The 18,611-nt window shown below is 40.6% G+C and overlaps 1 protein-coding gene across 6 annotated transcripts in view; it reads right to left on the bottom strand.

Annotated features, from left to right (window-relative positions):
- Positions 1–12,978: 12,978 nt before the first annotated feature.
- Positions 12,979–18,611, bottom strand: part of LOC120021677 (sodium/calcium exchanger 1-like) — a 45,572-nt gene continuing 39,939 nt past the window's right edge. Inside the window, exons 4-8 of one of the 6 annotated variants that reach the window (XM_038965503.1) lie at positions 17,667–17,685; positions 16,603–16,741; positions 14,267–14,372; positions 13,493–13,765; positions 12,979–13,358 (exon numbers count right to left, since the gene is read on the bottom strand). In XM_038965503.1, the coding sequence (XP_038821431.1) occupies positions 12,979–13,358; positions 13,493–13,765; positions 14,267–14,372; positions 16,603–16,741; positions 17,667–17,685 (917 nt within the window). The remainder of the gene's footprint in view (positions 13,359–13,492; positions 13,766–14,266; positions 14,373–16,602; positions 16,742–17,666; positions 17,686–18,611) is intronic. The other 5 variants (XM_038965501.1, XM_038965507.1, XM_038965506.1 and 2 more) reach the window with 5 other exon arrangements.

Below are 18,611 nucleotides of genomic sequence, written 5' to 3' on the forward strand. Positions count from 1 at the left end.
GTATTGTGTGTATAAAAAAAATATTTAATCCATTTTAGTATAAGGCTGTAAAGCCACAAAATGTGAAAAAAGTGAAGGGGTCTGAATACTTTCCGAATGCACTGTATAGTGTAATTCAAAGGCTCTGTGTATCTACTCACATCCACTTTTGATGTAGAATAATATGTGATGAGTAATAGACAGATATATTACTGTACTATTTGATATTTGAATTACTGTATGTGCTGGGTACATGCTATTCTATATGTGATGGGTACATGCTATTTTTTACAAAACAACTCAAACTCATGTCCCCACAGCAATATCCATGTTCCAATTGCATAAGTCATTATATTAAATTGTTTTCATTTGTGACACTGAACAAAATTATGTCACTGAGCAAAAAGTGTGTGCTTCATGTGTCAGATGACCAACACCTTCAGTTTAGATACATGACAAGCATAATTGAACAGAATGGAATCAATTTCCAATAACAACTATGTGCAATTGATCCACTGACCATTAAGCTGAGTCATGCATGAATTGCTAACATGGCAACTGCGATGTGTGATGGATGACAGTGAATTACAGTGGAGGAAGTTGTTACTGCGGTGCACAGGAAAATACAGCTGGCAATAACAAAGTCTGGCTCAGGTCACTGTATCAAAAAAACAATGTATCAATGTTTTCATCTTATTTAGCGCCCTCTGGCAGCCATCATCAGGCTCTGAGTCGCAAGGTTCTGTTACTTTAACTGATTAAGCTCAACAAAGCATAGACATACGGTACACATAATGACATCCCGCTGGGCACACACTGGTTGAATCAACGTTGCTTCCACGTCATCTCAATGAAATTATGTGGAACCAACTTGAAATAGACATTGAATTGATATCTGTGCCCACATTTCTCCAAGCACATCCCTTAGCTTTTTACAAAAACAGAGGCGGGGTGTCCACCTTGTTATTTTTTCAACTGCGGATTGGCACTTTCAAGACAGCTATATACCCAGATGGAGGGCCACATTAAACAGTTACAACTAAGAGCAGATGTATGTAACAAATCCTCACGGAATCCATTCAAACTACAGGCGAGAACCAGAAAGTTTCACTTGAGGTAGAATCCTTCTCTCAGGATGAGAGGCTTGTGGCAGGTGCGGAGGAGGTTTTCCCCCAGACTTTTTTCAACGACAAAAATAAAGTGTTGCATAACAATACTAATCCTAAACACAAATCCTGGGAGACATCTATGTGGATTAGGTGCGCCAGTGTTGGGGAGGGGTACACTGCACGCTCAGAGAGGGAGGAAGGATGGGCAATCTCCCATGCAGAGTCAGCCGCAGGGTTTTAGACACATTTGACAGTCCAAAGACGCTTAGCCATCACTGAGAAAATGCTGCTTTTCCTTTGGGTGAAGCCGAACATTAATATGCAGAGAATGTGATTCAGCTCAAATGCATTATTAACTACCAGCCCTACATCTATGTTCAAACTTGTCCAGCTCTGGTATTTGATGTGCCTGAGCTCGCGATCATCCCATCAGTATGAATATATACACTATATATACAAAAGTATGTGGACGCTTTCAAATTAGTGGATTTGGCTATTTCAGCCACACCCGTTGCTGACAGGTGTATAAAATTGAGCACACACCAATGCAATCTCCATAGACAAATATTGGCAGTAGAATGGCCTTACTGAAGAGCTCAGTGACTTTCAACGTGGCACCGTCACAGGATTCTACCTTTACAACTAGTCAGTTTGTAAAATTTCTGCCATGCTAGAGCTGCTCTGGTCAGTTATAAGTGCTGTTTTTGTGAAGTGGAAACGTCTAGGAGCAACAACGGCTCAGCCGCGAAGTGGTAGGCCACACAAGCTCACAGAACGGGACCGCCGAGTGCTGAAGCGTGTAGCCCGTACAAATCGTCTGTCATCGCAACACTCACTACAGAGTTCCAAACTGCCTCTGGAAGCAACGTCAGCACAAGAACTGTTCGTCAGGAGTGTCATGAAATCGGTTTCCATGGCCGAATAGCCGCACACAAGCCTAAGATCACCATGCGCAATGCCAAGCGTCGGCTGGAGTGGTGTAAGACTCGCCGCCATTGCACTCTGGAGCAGTGGAAACGCATTCTCTGGAGTGATGAATCACGCTTCACCATCTGGCAGTCCGATGGACAAATCTGGGTTCGGCAGATGCCAGGAGAACGCTACCTGCTCCAATGCATAGTGCCAACAATTATTTTGCTTTTATTCCCTTATCATCCTGGCCCAGTCATATTGCTTTAGAGTCCCTGCTTTAGTGTCTCTGCTGCAGTTTTTTAAAGTAATTGAATTATTAAGGGTATTTACGGCAGCTCTATCTGTTTTCCCTGTGAGGCCTTAATTCTCTGTTTTCTTTGTCTTTCTGCACTTCAGATTTTTTTGTTCTTCCTTGGCTCTCCCTTTCTCTCTTTAATGACTGTTTTGCACTGCTGTGCAGTTCTCCTGTCTTTTGGGGAATATGTCTGGGTCGGGAACCATCTGTCAGACATTCTGGTGTCGTGACGTTGTAACACCAGATATTAGAAAGCAATGTCTCTCCCCGTGAACGCATTTATTTGATTTTCATTAAAACTTAGTTTCTGCCATTTTGGAGCTTGGAAGATGAATGTTCATTTTCAAAATGAAGAAATTGTGAAATTCAATTAAGAAACGTAATGCATTAGAGAACAGCAAAACAAAAAAAGTATTACAAAAAATTCTCCCTCATTTCAACATGACTGTGCAATTGGAATATAAGAATGCTTGGAAAGTAATACTCTCTTTCAGGTACTCTCGCGCTCACTCATTCACTCACTCATTCACTCACTCATTCACTCACTCAAACACTCACTCAAACTTTGTTGGGAAGTATACGCAACCATAGACCAGAATACAAGACAATAATACTGTAGAACAATTACTGAATTTGTAGATGAGTGCAGTAGGTGTTGGGTCGTTCCACCAATTTGGTACCTTTTTAGATGTGTAACTTGGTTTAAAAAAACAAACATTTGATTTCATCAAATTCTGTCATAAAGAGAATTTAGTAAAAAAACTTGTTTTCCCATCTCAAGAGGTAAATGAATAAAAGAGTATAGTAAGTGCCAAATAAAATAACACAGTTGACCGTAACACAGTTGACGATTTCATCTTAAATCAGCCATAAATCCTCTTGTGACATGGGAAATGTAAGTTTGTGTGCAACAGGGAGAGGGGCAATTGGCTGCAAGCTTCACACAAAAAAGAAATAGTTTAAAATAATGTAGCCTGTCTATCTATTGGTAACAGTACTGACGTGTTATGCTCGACCTGCTCAGTTTTCCACCACAAAACACCAAAAATCGTAGATCCAGCTCACCTGCTTTTACACTATGATTTGACTATTAGTTGTTCAATGTTTATTTTGATTAAATTTTTTAAAATTACAATAGTTTCGTCATATTAAAACGAGAGTTCAGTTAACGTAACAGGGTTGACCTTAAAATGAGGGAGGGTGTACTGAGGGACATGTCAAAATGCAGAATTTTGTAACTTTAGCAAGTCTTTATTTATATTCATTATCAGATTTATTGAATTCTCTATGTGGTTTATATTAAAGGGAACTTCACTAAATATAACAGGCTTTTCAAATTCTAAATTGGGGGACAGTTTCTAATTAAAATATCAAAGGTACACAAAAGGCACTCATTTCGTGGAACAACCCAGATATTTCTATCAAATAGTATTTCATTTAAAACCAATCACAGATTGTCGAAGGATTGCTGAAAATACAAACTGGCCAGTGTAATGCATCAACTGAGAGACAGTTTAAATCACAGCACCGTACAAACATCATGCAGAACACAACTCAAACAGTGCATCTCTCAAAATACTTTTTACATAGGAAGTTGAATCATATAAATACATACGCCAACGTATCATATAGTAGTTGTGTTGCTAAACTTTCCTCATGGCGTGGGGGCTCTATCATGACTCACTATCCTAGGGCATGCCCGCTAGTCTTTTCCTGAGTGCGCTCTCTCTGTTTCTCTCTCTGTTTCTTTCTCTCTCTGTTTCTTTCTCTCTCTCTCTCTCTCTCTCTCTCTGTTTCTTTCTCTCTCTCTTTCTCTCTCTCTCTCTCTCTCTCTCTGTTTCTTTCTCTCTCTCTCTCTCTCTCTCTCTCTCTCTCTCTCTCTCTCTCTCTCTCTCTCTCTCTCTCTCTCTCTCTCTCTCTCTCTCTCTCTCTCTCTCTCTCTCTCTCTCTCTCTCTCTCTCTCTATAAGATTAACTCTTTCACAATAGTTAATTTACTTTATAGTGAGTCAGAGAGACGAGGAGAATGACCTTAAATGGAAATTACAACCAACACGCCCACCTAACTGCAACAACAACAGACAACACAATGACAGAAAGACAATGACTCTTTGAGAGGTCGCCTAGCAACAAGAAACACTAAAAATACATGCAGAGGTGCACACTTTATCTTGCCTCTATTTGCTACAAGTATATTAATAAATGTATTAAACACACTTCAAAATATGAGCACATGAACTTTTATTACAGCCCAAGGACCAGAGAAATCCCTTTGAAGCTGCAAAGCAGAAACTTCCCTCCCAGGGGTGCTCATACCTGAAAAACATTCCTTTCCTATTTCTGGTGATTTCGCAAAAAAAAAATCTGATTAAGGACAATATCAACAACAAGGATGTACAGTACTGTGATTTTTTTCTGTGATTTATGTTTAATGTTCAATAGACCAGAATGAATAATTCATAGTATATTATAGAATATTGATTGTTCATATTGACTATACAAGCCCTGAAATTGAATTGTGATCTTTACCCTCCTGTGCTATGCTTGGTATCAAACTAACTCTTGATACTGAAAACTGTCTGGAATAACAATTGAGCTGTGACATTTGACATCTGGCAAGGCTTACGACAGGTCAAGCGTTTAAATTATTTAAATTCATTGCTACTCTCATAGATAACAGATCAGAAAATAGCTTTCTACTGCTGAAACACTACAGTAACCAGCCTCAACTGGGTAATAGGAGAAAAGTTCAACTGATAAAGAGGGGATTGGGGGAAGAGGGAATGCCTGGTTCTGCAGGGTACAAGGGTGGCATGGTTTCACTCCAACGGAGTCATAATTGCACAATTTGAAGTGTTCTGTGGCTTGATTCATATAACCTTGACTTTGGATTGCTCTTTAAAGCAAGCCTGGTCCCTGGCCGTACAGGAACTGGTATGAGATACACAGGCATTCAGTAGAGGCAGACCTTCTACCAGAGTCCTCAACTCTGGTAGAAAGTCAGACTTAGTCACATCTAAGGGCTCTTTTCAATCCGTATCCCGGAAGGTCAGCGTTACAGCTGTGTATATAACCAGCTTCTCATGCTCCAGCTGTGTGCTTCATTCTAGAGGTCGACCGATTAATCGGAATGGCCGATTAATTAATGCCGATTTCAAGTTTTCATAACAATCGGTAATCGGCATTACTGCGTGGCAGGAGACTGCGTGGCAGGCTGACTACCTGTTATGCGAGTGCAGCAAGGAGCCAAGGTAAGGTGCTAGCTAGCATTAAACTTATCTTATAATAAACAATCAATTTTAACATAATCACTAGTTAACTACACATGGTTGAGGATATTACTAGTTTATCTAGCTTGTCCTGCGTTGCATATAATTGATGTGGTGCCTGTTAATTTATCATTGAATCACAGCCTACTTCGCCAAACGGGTGATTTAACAAGCGCATTTGCGAATACAGCACTGTCGTTGCACCAATGTGTACCTAACCATAAACATCAACGCCTTCCTTAAAATCAAAACACAAGTATATATTTTTAAACCTGCATATTTTGTTAATATTTCCTGCTAACATTAATTTATTTTAACTAGGGAAATTGTGTCACTTCTCTTGCGTTCTGTGCAACAGAGTCAGGGTATATGCAGCAGTTTGGGCCGCCTGGCTCGTTGCGAACTGTGTGAAGACCATTTCTTCCTAACAAAGACAGCCAACTTTGCCAAACGGGGGATGATTTAACAAAAGCGCATTTGCGAAAAAAGCACAATCATTGCATGAATGTACCTAACCATAAACATCAATACCTTTCTTAAAATCAATACACAGAAGTATATTTTTTTCAACCTGCATATTTAGTTAAAAGAAATTCATGTTAGCAGGCAATACTAAACTAGGGAAATTGTGTCACTTCTCTTTCGTTCATTGCACGCAGAGTCAGGGTATATGCAACAGTTTGGGCCGCCTGGCTCGTTGCGAACTAATTTGCCAGAATTTTACGTAATTATGACATAACATTGAAGGTTGTGCAATGTAACAGCAATATTTAGACTTATGGATGCCACCCATTAGATAAAATACGGAGCGGTTCCGTATTTCACTGAAAGAATAAACGTTTTGTTTTCTAAATGATAGTTTCCGGATTTGACCATATTAATGACCTAAGGCTCGTATTTCTGTGTGTTATTATATTATAATTATGTCTATGATTTGATAGAGCAGCCTGACTGAGTGGTGGTAGGCAGCAGCAGGCTCGTAAGTATTCATTCAAACAGCACTTTCCTGCGTTTGCCAGCAGCTCTTCGCAATGCTTCAAGCATTGCGCTGTTTATGACTTCAAGCCTATCAACTCCCGAGATTAGGCTGGTAATACTAAAGTACCTATTAGAACATCCAATAGTCAAAGGTATTTGAAATACAAATGGTATAGAGAGAAATAGTCCTATAATAACTACAACCTAAAACGTCTTACCTGGGAATATTGAAGACTCATGTTAAAAGGAACCATCAGCTTTCATATGTTCTCATGTTCTGAGCAAGGAACTTAAACGTTAGCTTTTTTACATGGCACATATTGCACTTTTACTTTCTTCTCCAACACTTTGTTTTTGCATAATTTAAACCAAATTGAACATGTTTCATTATTTATTTGAGACTAAATTGATTTTATTGATGTATTATATTAAGTTAAAATAAAAGTGTTCATTGTTCATTCAGTATTGTTGTAATTGTCATTATTACAAATATATATATAAAAATAGGCCGATTAATCGGTATCTGCTTTTTTTGAAAAATCATAATCGGTCGACCTCTACTTCATTCTATATCTAGAGGACTCCTGATATCTCCAGGAGTGATAAGAATAATTTTTGTCTTAATCTGTTGTTGTCTAGTATGGTGTTTTTGCTAGCTAGGGCTGTCTACTTTAAGTGCTTCCTGTCTTCCCAGTAGACTATTTGGTGTGTGAACTGCTGACTGCTCATAACTTGCAGATGATTGTTGACACATCAACCAGGATTAAGGGGCAGGGCAATTTGTGACTGTTGTTTTGGTAATCAGTGGCAGTATTGGAGGGGGAGGGGTTTCGCCTCTCTTAGGCAATCAGCAATTAGTACCGGGAGGTGTGCTCTTCACCTCCGCAAGGCAATTTGCAATTATTGTTAGTGCTTTACTCTCAGCGGTGGTCGTGTTAGCGGGGGTTTTGGCGCTTAAACTAAAACCGCTGCTGTAACAAAGACGGTTCTGCAGAGTTGTTTGAGGAAGGAAAGAGAGGAAGGCTCCACACCACTCTCTCACTTGATTATCTTACATGGTAATTTATGATGATCTAATTTTGCTCTTTTGTAGCTTTGACAATTGTGTGTTTTCTATACCTGTTTGCTATTCTCCCTGTAGGCTTTAGATGCTCCCCACCCCTTGGTTTCAACCCTTCTAATTTAGTGTCTGATCTCTGGCAGCGTAGTTCCTCTCAGCCTATGCTGCCCTTCCATCCCTTGACTTTTTGGCCCTGACGGAGACATGGATCACCCCAGAGAACACTGCTACTCCAGCTGCGCTCTTCATCTGATTACGTTTCCTCTCATAGTCCGAGAGTATCTGGCCGTTGCAGTAGTGGCACAAGGCTACACATTTCTCTATCAATTGTCTATCTCCTCATTGAAATTCCACGCTGTCACTTGTCCACTCAAGCTTAGCATTGCTGTCATGTATTGCCCACCATGTGCCCTTAAAGAGTTCCTCAATGAACTTCAGACCTTTCCTGATGATGGCTCACCGCTCTTCATACTTGGCGACTTCAATGGCAGGTAGCCTAGCGGTTAGAGGGGTTACCCAGCAGTTAGAGGGTTGCCAGTTTGAATCCCGGGTCCGAAGGGAAAAATCTGTCAAAGTGAGCTGGCAACCAGAGGGTTGCTGGAATCAAATCCCAAGAGCTGTGGTGCCGTTGAGCAAGGCACTTAATCCCCCACAACAACAGCTCCCCGGGCACCCAGTGTGGCAGCCCCCCGCACCTCTCCAAAACATGTATGTGTCTCTTTCGGAGGGGTTGGGTTAAAAGCGAAAGTCAAATTTTGTTCGGACCTTGTGTGCAATTCACCAATAAAGTAATCTTAATCAAGCTCCCCAACGTCTGCCTTTGATTCATTTCTTTCCAACTCTTTCTTTCCCCTCCTTACCACTCAATCCCTACCCAGATGGTTATGCATGTTGCAATTTTCGCTCGCTCTCTCCCAATACTCTCTCCTCTTCTATCCTATCATCTCTCCCTTCTGCTAAATCCGTATCCCTCCTGTCTCCTGATTCTGCCTCTTCAACCCTACTCTTCCATTTCCATATCCGTAGGTGAATCCTGTTTCCATTGATCATCCTTGATATGTTTCAACAACTTGATTGGAGTCCACCTGTGGTAAACTCAATTGATTAGACATTTATTTGGAAAGGGGCACACCTGTCTATATACAGTGCATTCAGAAAGTATTCAGACCCCTTGACTTTTCCACATTTTGTTATGTTACAGCTGTATTCTAAATGGATTAAATAGTGTTTTCCCCTCATCAATCTACACACAATACACTATAATGACAAAGCAAAAGCTGGTATTTAGAAATGTTTGCAAATGTATAAAAAAATAAAACTGATATGACATTGACAAGGGTATTCAGACCCTTTACTCAGTACTTTGTTGAAGCACCTTTGGCATCAATTACAGCCTTGGGTCTTCTTGGGTATGACGCTACAAGCACTCCTGCGTTGTCTTGGCTGTGTGCTGAGGGTCGTTGTCCTGTTGAAAGTTGAACCTTCGCCCCAGTCTGAAGTCCTGAGAGCTCTGGAGCAGGTTTTCATCAAGGATCTCTCTGTACTTTGCTCCGTTCATCTTTCCCTCGATCCTGACTAGTTTCTCAGTGCCTGCCGCTGAAAAACATCCCCACAGCATGATGCTGCCACCATGCTTCACCGTAGGGATGGTGCCAGAGTTCAATCTTGGTTTCATCAGAACAGAGAATCTTGTTTCTCATGGTCTGTGAGTCCTTTAGGTTCCTTTTGGCAAACTCCATGCATGCTGTCATGTGCCTTTTACTGAGGAGTGGCTTCCGTCTGGCCACTCTACCATAAAGGCCTGATTAGTGGAGTTCTGCAGAGATGAGTTTGGCCGGGCGGCCAACTCTAGGAAGAGTCTTGGTGGTTCCAAACTTTTTTCATTTAAGAATGATGGAGGCCACTGTGTTCTTGGGGACCTTCAATGCTGCAGAAATGTTTTGGTATCCTTCCCCAGATCTGTGCCTCGACACAATCCTGTCTCGGAGCTATACGGACAATTATTTCGACTTCATGGCTTGGTTTTTGCTCTGACATGCACTGTCAACTGAGATTTTGTTGTTGTTGCATTGTATGTGTCCCAATCCACCGCATCTGCCAATGTTGCATTTCCTCATCTGCGGTGAAAGTGGCAGAGCTACAGCGGTGTTTGACAGACCTTGAGACATCCAGAAAATCGGTCTTCTCACGAATACCTCATGAGGCTAAAGAAATTTGGCTTGTCACCTAAAACCCTCACAAACTTTTACAGATGCACAATTGAAAGCATCCTGTCGGGCTGTATCGCCGCCTAGTATGGCAACTGCAAGGCTCTCCAGAGGGTGGTGCGGTCTGCCCAACGCATTACCAGGGGCAAACTACCCGCCCTCCAGGACACCTACAGCACCCGATGTCATAGGAAGGCCAAAAAGATCATCAAGGACATCAACCATCCGAGCCACTGCCTGTTCACCCCGCTATCATCCAGAAGGCAAGGTCAGTACAGGTGCATCAAAGCTGGGACGGAGAGACTGATTAACAGCTTCTATCTCAAGGACATCAGACTGTTAAACAGCCATCACTAGCACATTAGAGGCTGCCACTTTAAGGAATGGAACACTAGTCACTTTAATAATCTTTACATATCTGGCATTACTCATCTCATATGTATATAGGTTATTCTATACTATTCTACAGTATCTCATTCACTTAATGTTTACATATCTTGCATTACTCATCTCATATGTGTATATACTGTATTCTATACTATTCTACAGTATCTCATTCACTTAATGTTTACATATCTTGCATTACTCATCTCATGTGTATATACTGTATTCTATACTTTTCTACTGTATCTTAGTCTGTTCCATCCATATGTATATAGTCTTAATTCATTCCTACTTAGATGTGTGTGTATTGGGTATATGTTGTGTAATTTGTTAGATATTACTTGTTAGATATTGCTGCACTGTCGGAGCTAGAAGCACAAGCATTTGAGAACAAAAGTTATAAATTCCCTGCTTGTGGTGTGTGATCCATTGAGATGCCAAACAACAAGCATCATGAAAACTTCCTGAAGCATATGTCCCAGGTTGATCAGAGCAGATGGAGGACGAGGAAATGAGGGCACAGCGACTACGCTTAATGATTATGTAATGTAAGAAAAGTTATTTATGGAGACTTTTACACTGAACAAAAAGTAAACAGTGAGAGAGTAATGAATGTGCAGTGATGGGTCAGGTGTGGCAGTAACTGGAATACTGAATCACAGTAACCAGGGTCTGTCGAGCACATTGTTTTACACTGACAAATGCAGTTCAGATTCAATAAAACAATGTTTACCCGTGTGAATCAATAAAAAACAGCATACTGATACAAACATGCGTACTCGCTGCATGGGAAGAATGACATTTTTTATATATCCTGTAAAATCAGCCACCAGTTATGATTAAAAAGGGCTCCAAGTCCTGATTAAGGACTAAATAAAACTCAATTTTGAACAATAATAAATAAACAACTTTTATTTCCACTGATCATACATTAAGCGTGCATATTAATCCAAATAAAAGCAGCAATGATCATGTAATTATAAATACATCTAGAAATAATAACAATGGATCTGAGGATCCTAAATTTCAAAAACAAAGTCTACACACTATCCTTATGCAAATTATAGTAAGGTTTGGCAATCATTTGGTTTTTGTCTTTTTTTCATTACAGTATCATCATAGTTTTGTTTATTTGTTGCCATTTCAAAAACTGTACACAGTATGTGCTATGTTTAGGAAATAAACTAACCGTCAGGTTTTAAAACCTTTTTTCTCCTCTATGCAGTGCTTTGACATAGTCATGTAGGTGAAATATGTTCAAAGCCTGAATGTGACAGAGAATAATGCAAAAAGATTTGTGAGGACTCAGAAGTGTAGACATTTCATCATTAAAATCCATACCCCCATGTTGAGTAAACATTTAGGATGGAATAAAGCAATGCCTTTCATCAAACTCTGAAGACAAGGAGTACATATACCTTGAATTATGATTCACATCCACACGCTCACACACTCATACAAAACCCTTGGAAAAAATGTGCTTCTACAGTACATCGGCTCAAATTAAAATTGTAAAGCACACTTTAAATAAGCTGGAAATCTCTGGCAGAGATTGTCTCACATAGATTAGTGTCCTGTATAAAAAATATCTTGGAAGAAGTCCTTATGAGACTGAGGTTGTCCTCAGACAGAGTGTGGATCAGGGAACCAGGCAGTGATATATTCACATGTTACTGTGTTCAGCTTGGATTCACATCTAGACTTTCACTCATGAGGATAGCCGTATTAAAATGTTACATACAATACTTCAAAATGTTTCTATCATACAATTATTCTTCACTCAATACAACAAAACACACTCACGCTCTCACATGTACACACCTAGTAGTAATATTATTCTTTGACATGATATACAACAAATAGTTTGAGATAAATATTAATATTAATCTTATTAACAAACACAACAGCTTTTCAACTGATCACCATTTCCTGAATAACATCTGACATTATGTTTTGGCCTCAGTGGTTACTAATTCTAATGCAGTACTGTGCCAACTGTAGTTATCCCATTAACTCCTATCACAAGTTATTTTTAGACCCTGTTCAAAGAGAATATGGCACTGTTTTATCTACAAACACTTACATTGTTCAAACATCTTGACTATCTTGACTTTTCAAAAACGAAAATCCATTTTGAAAATGTCCACAACACAAGCGCACAACGTTGTTGAAAAAGAAGAGGGTTAGGATGGGCTGAGGGTAGTAGTCAATGTTCAGGGCAGAGGCTGAGAACCTTCATGGGAATGACAGTGCTTGTGGGGCGTCAGGGGTTACATAGTTGGTCAACCAGGAACCATGTTCACACATGGGGAGAAGGAGGATCTGGGTCAGCTCTTCTGAGTCAGTGTGCTATCATCTCCAAGAAATTGACTGATTGATTAGGGTCATCCTCTATCTGAATGGAGAGATGCAGGAGACGATCAGTGGGGCTAAAAGAGCTAAGTGTTCAGGATAGACTATAAACAAAATAGGAGCATTCTCAGAAGAGTCAAAGGTCATTTCATTTCCCTCGTTTTGTGCAGACAGCCTATTTAGATAAAGCTATGCCTCAAGGCATAAGTCATCTCAAAACATACACCAAGTCATTAACTGGTGCCAGTACGCTTCCAACAGAATGGCTAAGGCTGCCATCCATGCCATTGTAAATGGGGTAAAAGTCTTCAGAGTCAAGCATCCACAGTAGCAATAATAATAAACAATATAAATACTTTAAAACACTCAGAAAAGTACACAAAAAGGAGAGGGATAGACATGTAAACAATAGGAGACAAGCTCTCTCCTCTCTCTCAGAAGCCTGGCACGTGGCAGTAAGCCTCCAGGGAGGCCAGCAGGATGTAGAGGAACCAGAGGGAGAAGAAGAAGAGGGAGGTGAGGAGTTTCGCGGTCCGCGGGCCCCCCAGTTCTCCCCCTGCCACGCCGGCCCGGCGGCGGTACATCAGCACCAGGACACACACAAACGCCATGATGGTGAACAGGGTGACGGAGAATGCCAGCGAACCAGGCTCTACAAGAAACTTCTTGCCCTTGGTCTTCCAGTAGACGGCCGCAATGGTCCATGCCACGCCGATGCCCAGGAACACGTTCACTGCATTACTGCCCGTTACGTTGCCGATGGAGGCGTCAGCGTACTGGTCCTGGATGGCCGCCACTTTACTGGCAAATGTGTCTTTGTGAACATAAAGTAAGCAGAAATAGATGGTTAGAAATAGGTAACTGATTCTGACACGGACAAGAGACGGATACAGCCCAGAGAAAGAGTGACAGACAGAGAGAGTAGGCTACATAGAGACAGGCACCCACCTGGAACGGAAGTCCCCAGGGCCACAAATACTACGGCAGTGACAGAGTCCTTAAGCCCCACTGTGCAGCCGAAATGAGAGGCCAGGTCCCCGGTCACAGCCGTCAGAACACCAATCAGGGAGATGGACACAAAGAAGCAGGCCCAGCCATTCCAGTACTCTGTGGGCGGGACAAAGGCGAACAGAACCTTCCAGAACACTGTGAGGAAGTGCATGATGTAGTCAAAACAGGACGGGAGGCTCTCCTCCCCACTCTCCTCCTCATCATCATCCCCTGGGGGAGAGAACGAGAGGTGTTTACACATATAGTACAAATCATTCTGATGAGATGCAGCGTTTTATTCAACTTTTACGTGGTACAAAATTACAGTTACATTTTACATTTGAGTAATTTAACAAGCAGACACTCTTATCCAGAGTGACTTACAGTTCGTGCATTTATCTTAAGATAGCTAGGTGAGACAACCACAAATCACATATTGAGGACATTTTTCCTCAATAAGGTACAGCAGTTATCAACAAAGTCAGCGCTAGTAGGGAAATAAAAGTTTCACCTTTATTGCTTTGCTTGGGATAAAGTTGAACTTGACACTGCTTCTTGCATCTATACATTTTCAAACAGCAACTTTGTGTGTCTGTGATTTCATTACTGCTACCTCCCAAAGTAGAGGGTGTGATTTCTCTGCCCTGAACACCACTCCTCTGACTCTCCGTTAATGCAAGAGCAGCGTTAGTGAGTCTGTCCCAGAGATTTAGGAGTGAAGGAGAGAGAGGCACTCACCTGCACTGACAGTGACAGCATTGACAAACTGCTCTCTCCAACTACTGCTGCCCACCACCAGAGCAAGGTTAGTCTTCTTAATCAGCTTATCTACTGTGTTCTAAACAAAAAAAACAAAAAAAACACAATCAGATTTCAGCCTAGACTAGAGTTATCAATACATAGAATGGATAGAAGTGTCATATTTAGAGTGGAAGGGGTAAGGGTTGGTTTGATGTTTCCAATTTGTGTGGTAAACAATGTAATCTCGCCCAGTTTGTTCTTCATTTGTTAGAGGGCAATGACCCATCCCTCTTTTTCAGTTGCTCCACTGAGCGGGTGACCTGGCTGGCCTCTGTCCAGACAGTCTCCTCACAGGAAGAGGGAGGGCAGATCTCGACAGGAGTAACAAGACAGTGACCTCTCTCACTGGCGAAAGACATGCTTATAATAAATGTGACCCGTTTCAGGAACTAGGCGTATGTTAAGATGGCGCCGACAGATATGGAAGCTCTGCTTCTAGCTCCTAAGCAACTTTGCAGTATTTTGTTTTTTTGTGTCTTATATTATTAGCCCAGAAAGTTTTTTGCATTATTACATACAGCCGTAAATAACTTTTGGATATCAGAGCGGCGGTAACTCACCAGCATTACGACCAGGAATATGACTTTCCCGATTTGTATCCTTTGTTCGTACCCCCCAGGGCAATTAAACTTATCCCAGAGGCTGCTCCAAGATACCGCCGGTGGAGAAAAGGTTTTCGGAGTGGACTTCTAGTCCGAATCAGGAGGCGTGCACACCATTCACCGCTTCTGAGTATATTACTTGCTAATGTTCAGTCTCTGGACAATAAAGTAGACGAGCTCAGGGTGAGGATCTCCTTCCAGAGAGACATCAGGGACTGTAACATACTCTGTTTCATTTCTCTCCGGATATACTGTCCCTGTTCATACAGCCAGCTGGGTTCTCAGTACATCATGCAGACAGGAATAAAGAACTCTCCGAGAAGAAGAAAGGCGGTGGAGTATGTTCATGATTAACTACTCATGGTGTGATTGTGATAACGTACAGAAACGAATTGGTTTAGCTACGGAAACGACAGGAACCTTCCCGCTAGCCATGATTGACTGAGATAATGGATGGGCTGGACATGCCAAGAGATAAGTTTGGATTGGTCTGCCATGTAGCATGTAGATAATCCTTGCTACTCAGCTTTTTCAAAAGATATAAAGTTAGCCATGGAGAACTGCAAAAGTGTTGCTACTGCTGTCATCAACATTGCTGCCCTGAATTTGGCAGGCACTATCGACAAAGATCAGTGGGAAAAAGTTGCTTTCTGCACACGGTCAGTACAAACCGGAGTGACTTGAAACAATGTGGGGCAAACAAGCTTTACAAACAAAACAAAGTTAAAGGGGTTCCAGTCTGCTGTGAAGCGTTCATCCATGTATATGGGTAAGAGTCTAGCTACATTTTCAGCTATTATACATTTCTAATTTAGTCAGAAAGTCATTTTCATTCAAAGTTAAAGGGTAGCTAGTGAACGTTAGCTTGCTAGCTAATGTAACATGTATGATCTTTGTAGTAATATTATTTGTATTTCAGAAACCCATTGGCATTGCTAGTTATAGCATAATGTTAGCTAGCTAGCTAACATTGAACCTAGTAGGTTAGGTTTAGCTACCTGCAGATTCATATTCATATTAATGCCTTCTTTCACCCATCCATTTAGACAAGTGTCTGGGTAAGTATCATCTAATAATTATAAAATATTTATAAAATATTTTAATCTGGACACTGTCTATTTTTATATTGCTACTATGCAAATATGCAAGTAACTACTTCACTGTACTATTTACACCTTCTGTATGTGACAAATACATTATTTCATTTGATATATTGTTTGTTTACCAGAGACAGTAATGTGAAGAACAACAGGACCTGCACCAAAGTCAGATTAGGATATAGGCCAAGGACTATATAACGTGTATTTTTATCTGGAGATTTTCCTTATTATAGGCTACTACTTTCACCACTTTTTGTCTTATTCTTTGGTTGTTTACAACACTACCTTACTCACTCTGTTTAGCACATGGCCTCACAGGGGAATCCTTAAAGAGATGGGTGAGGTTAAGGCTTAAGAGGGTGTGGAGAAAAAACACAATTTCAAATTTTGCAACATAAGACCGAATCTAGGTGGTCGGTCACAAATATGATGCTGCAGGGACAGAGGGAGACAGAGGAGACAGGGGGGGATAGAGAAGAGAGGAGGACAGGGTGGGACAGAGGAGAAAGGGGCACATATGAGAGAGGGGTGTGTCTGTGGGGGTTTGTTTGTTTTTGTGGGTTACCTTAAACTCGTACGATTCCTCTATCACCACCTCCAGCTTGGTGTGTTCTCCCAGGCTGGGACAGCCCATCTTGGACATCTCCTCCTCATCGTTGGCTGGTTTGTTCTCATTGGAGTCTCCTGTGAAGCAGAGAGGAGCACTTCAATGTCAAATATCATACCCCCCCAAAAAATGCTAACCTCCCCTGTTATTGTAATATTGAGAGGTTACCATGTCTTGGGGGTATGATAACAAATGCTAACCTCCCCTGTTATTGTAATATTGAGAGGTTACCATGTCTTGGGGGTATGATAAAAAATGCTAAACTCCCCTGTTATTGTAATATTGAGAGGTTAGCATGTCTTGGGGTATGATATAAAATGCTTACCTCCCCTGTTATTGTAATATTGAGAGTTTAGCATGTCTTGGGGGTATGATATAAAATGCTTACCTCCCCTGTTATTGTAATATTGAGAGGTTACCATGTCTTGGGGGTATGATAACAAATGCTAACCTCCCCTGTTATTGTAATATTGAGAGGTTAGCATGTCTTGGGGGTATGATAAAAAATGCTAAACTCCCCTGTTATTGTAATATTGAGAGGTTACCATGTCTTGGGGGTATGATAACAAATGCTAACCTCCCCTGTTATTGTAATATTGAGAGGTTAGCATGTCTTGGGGTATGATATAAAATGCTTACCTCCTCTGTTATTGTAATATTGAGAGGTTAGCATGTCTTGGGGGTATGATATAAAATGCTTACCTCCCCTGTTATTGTAATATTGAGAGGTTAGCATGTCTTGGGGTATGATATAAAATGCTTACCTCCCCTGTTATTGTAATATTGAGAGGTTAGCATGTCTTGGGGTATGATATAAAATGCTTACCTCCCCTGTTATTGTAATATTGAGAGGTTAGCATGTCTTGGGGGTATGATATAAAATGCTTACCTCCCCTGTTATTGTAATATTGAGAGGTTACCATGTCTTGGGGGTATGATAACAAATGCTAACCTCCCCTGTTATTGTAATATTGAGAGGTTAGCATGTCTTGGGGGTATGATATTTGTGCATCTGTATTCACGATTCATTCAGGATTATCCGTAATCATGGTAGCATCCACATTAATGTAGAATTGTTTCTTATTTACAATAAAAGTGACTCCAAAATTACACAATACATTATTTACCATTCATTTCTATTGGGCACAAAATAATCTGAAACACAACCAAAGCAAACAGCAAATGCATCCAACGAATTTATAGAGTCACAAGCTTGATGTAGTCATTGCTCGCTATGAATATGGGACCAAATACTAACCTTTCTACTACTTTAATAGACATATAAGTGAATTTGTCCCAATACTTTTGGTCCCCTAAAATGGAGGGACTATGTACAAAAAGTGCTGTAATTTCTAAACGGTTCACCCGATATAGATGAAAATACGCTCAAATTAAAGCTGACAGTCTGCACTTGAACCTCATAGTTAGTGTCATTTTAAATCCAACATGCTGGATTACAGTGCCAAAACAACCAAAAATGTATCACTGTCCCAATACTTTTGGAGCTCACTGTATACAAAAACGCAATGTCATTTATTTATCAAATTAATTCTCTGTGAATAAACTGTATACCAATGTATCAATACACAGAGTTTTGTGAGGGCGTAAATAAAAAATAAAAATCTCATGCGTATCAGCAATGCAGGAATAATTGAAATGCACCAAAAACATTACATTAGTGTAAAATACTATAATGAATGTGCAGTGAGAAGAATAGCCTGGAGAAACAGCACTAACATGGACCAACCACTCTCAGTCTTGATGAAATCCCCCGCAAGTCACTAATGTCAATTAATGTGCAACTACAGTATAACCATTTGTACACTCAGGGACATGTCCTGGCCATAAAATACATTTTAGTGATGTGTTTGTTTTTCAATATATATTTCTTAATGTTACCAATCCCCACTAATGGGTTTATGAAAGCAACATACCACCTATATTTGGAATAAAATAAATGACAGGTT

Source organism: Salvelinus namaycush, chromosome 26 (assembly GCF_016432855.1).
Source record: "Salvelinus namaycush isolate Seneca chromosome 26, SaNama_1.0, whole genome shotgun sequence".
Lineage (NCBI taxonomy): Eukaryota > Metazoa > Chordata > Actinopteri > Salmoniformes > Salmonidae > Salvelinus > Salvelinus namaycush.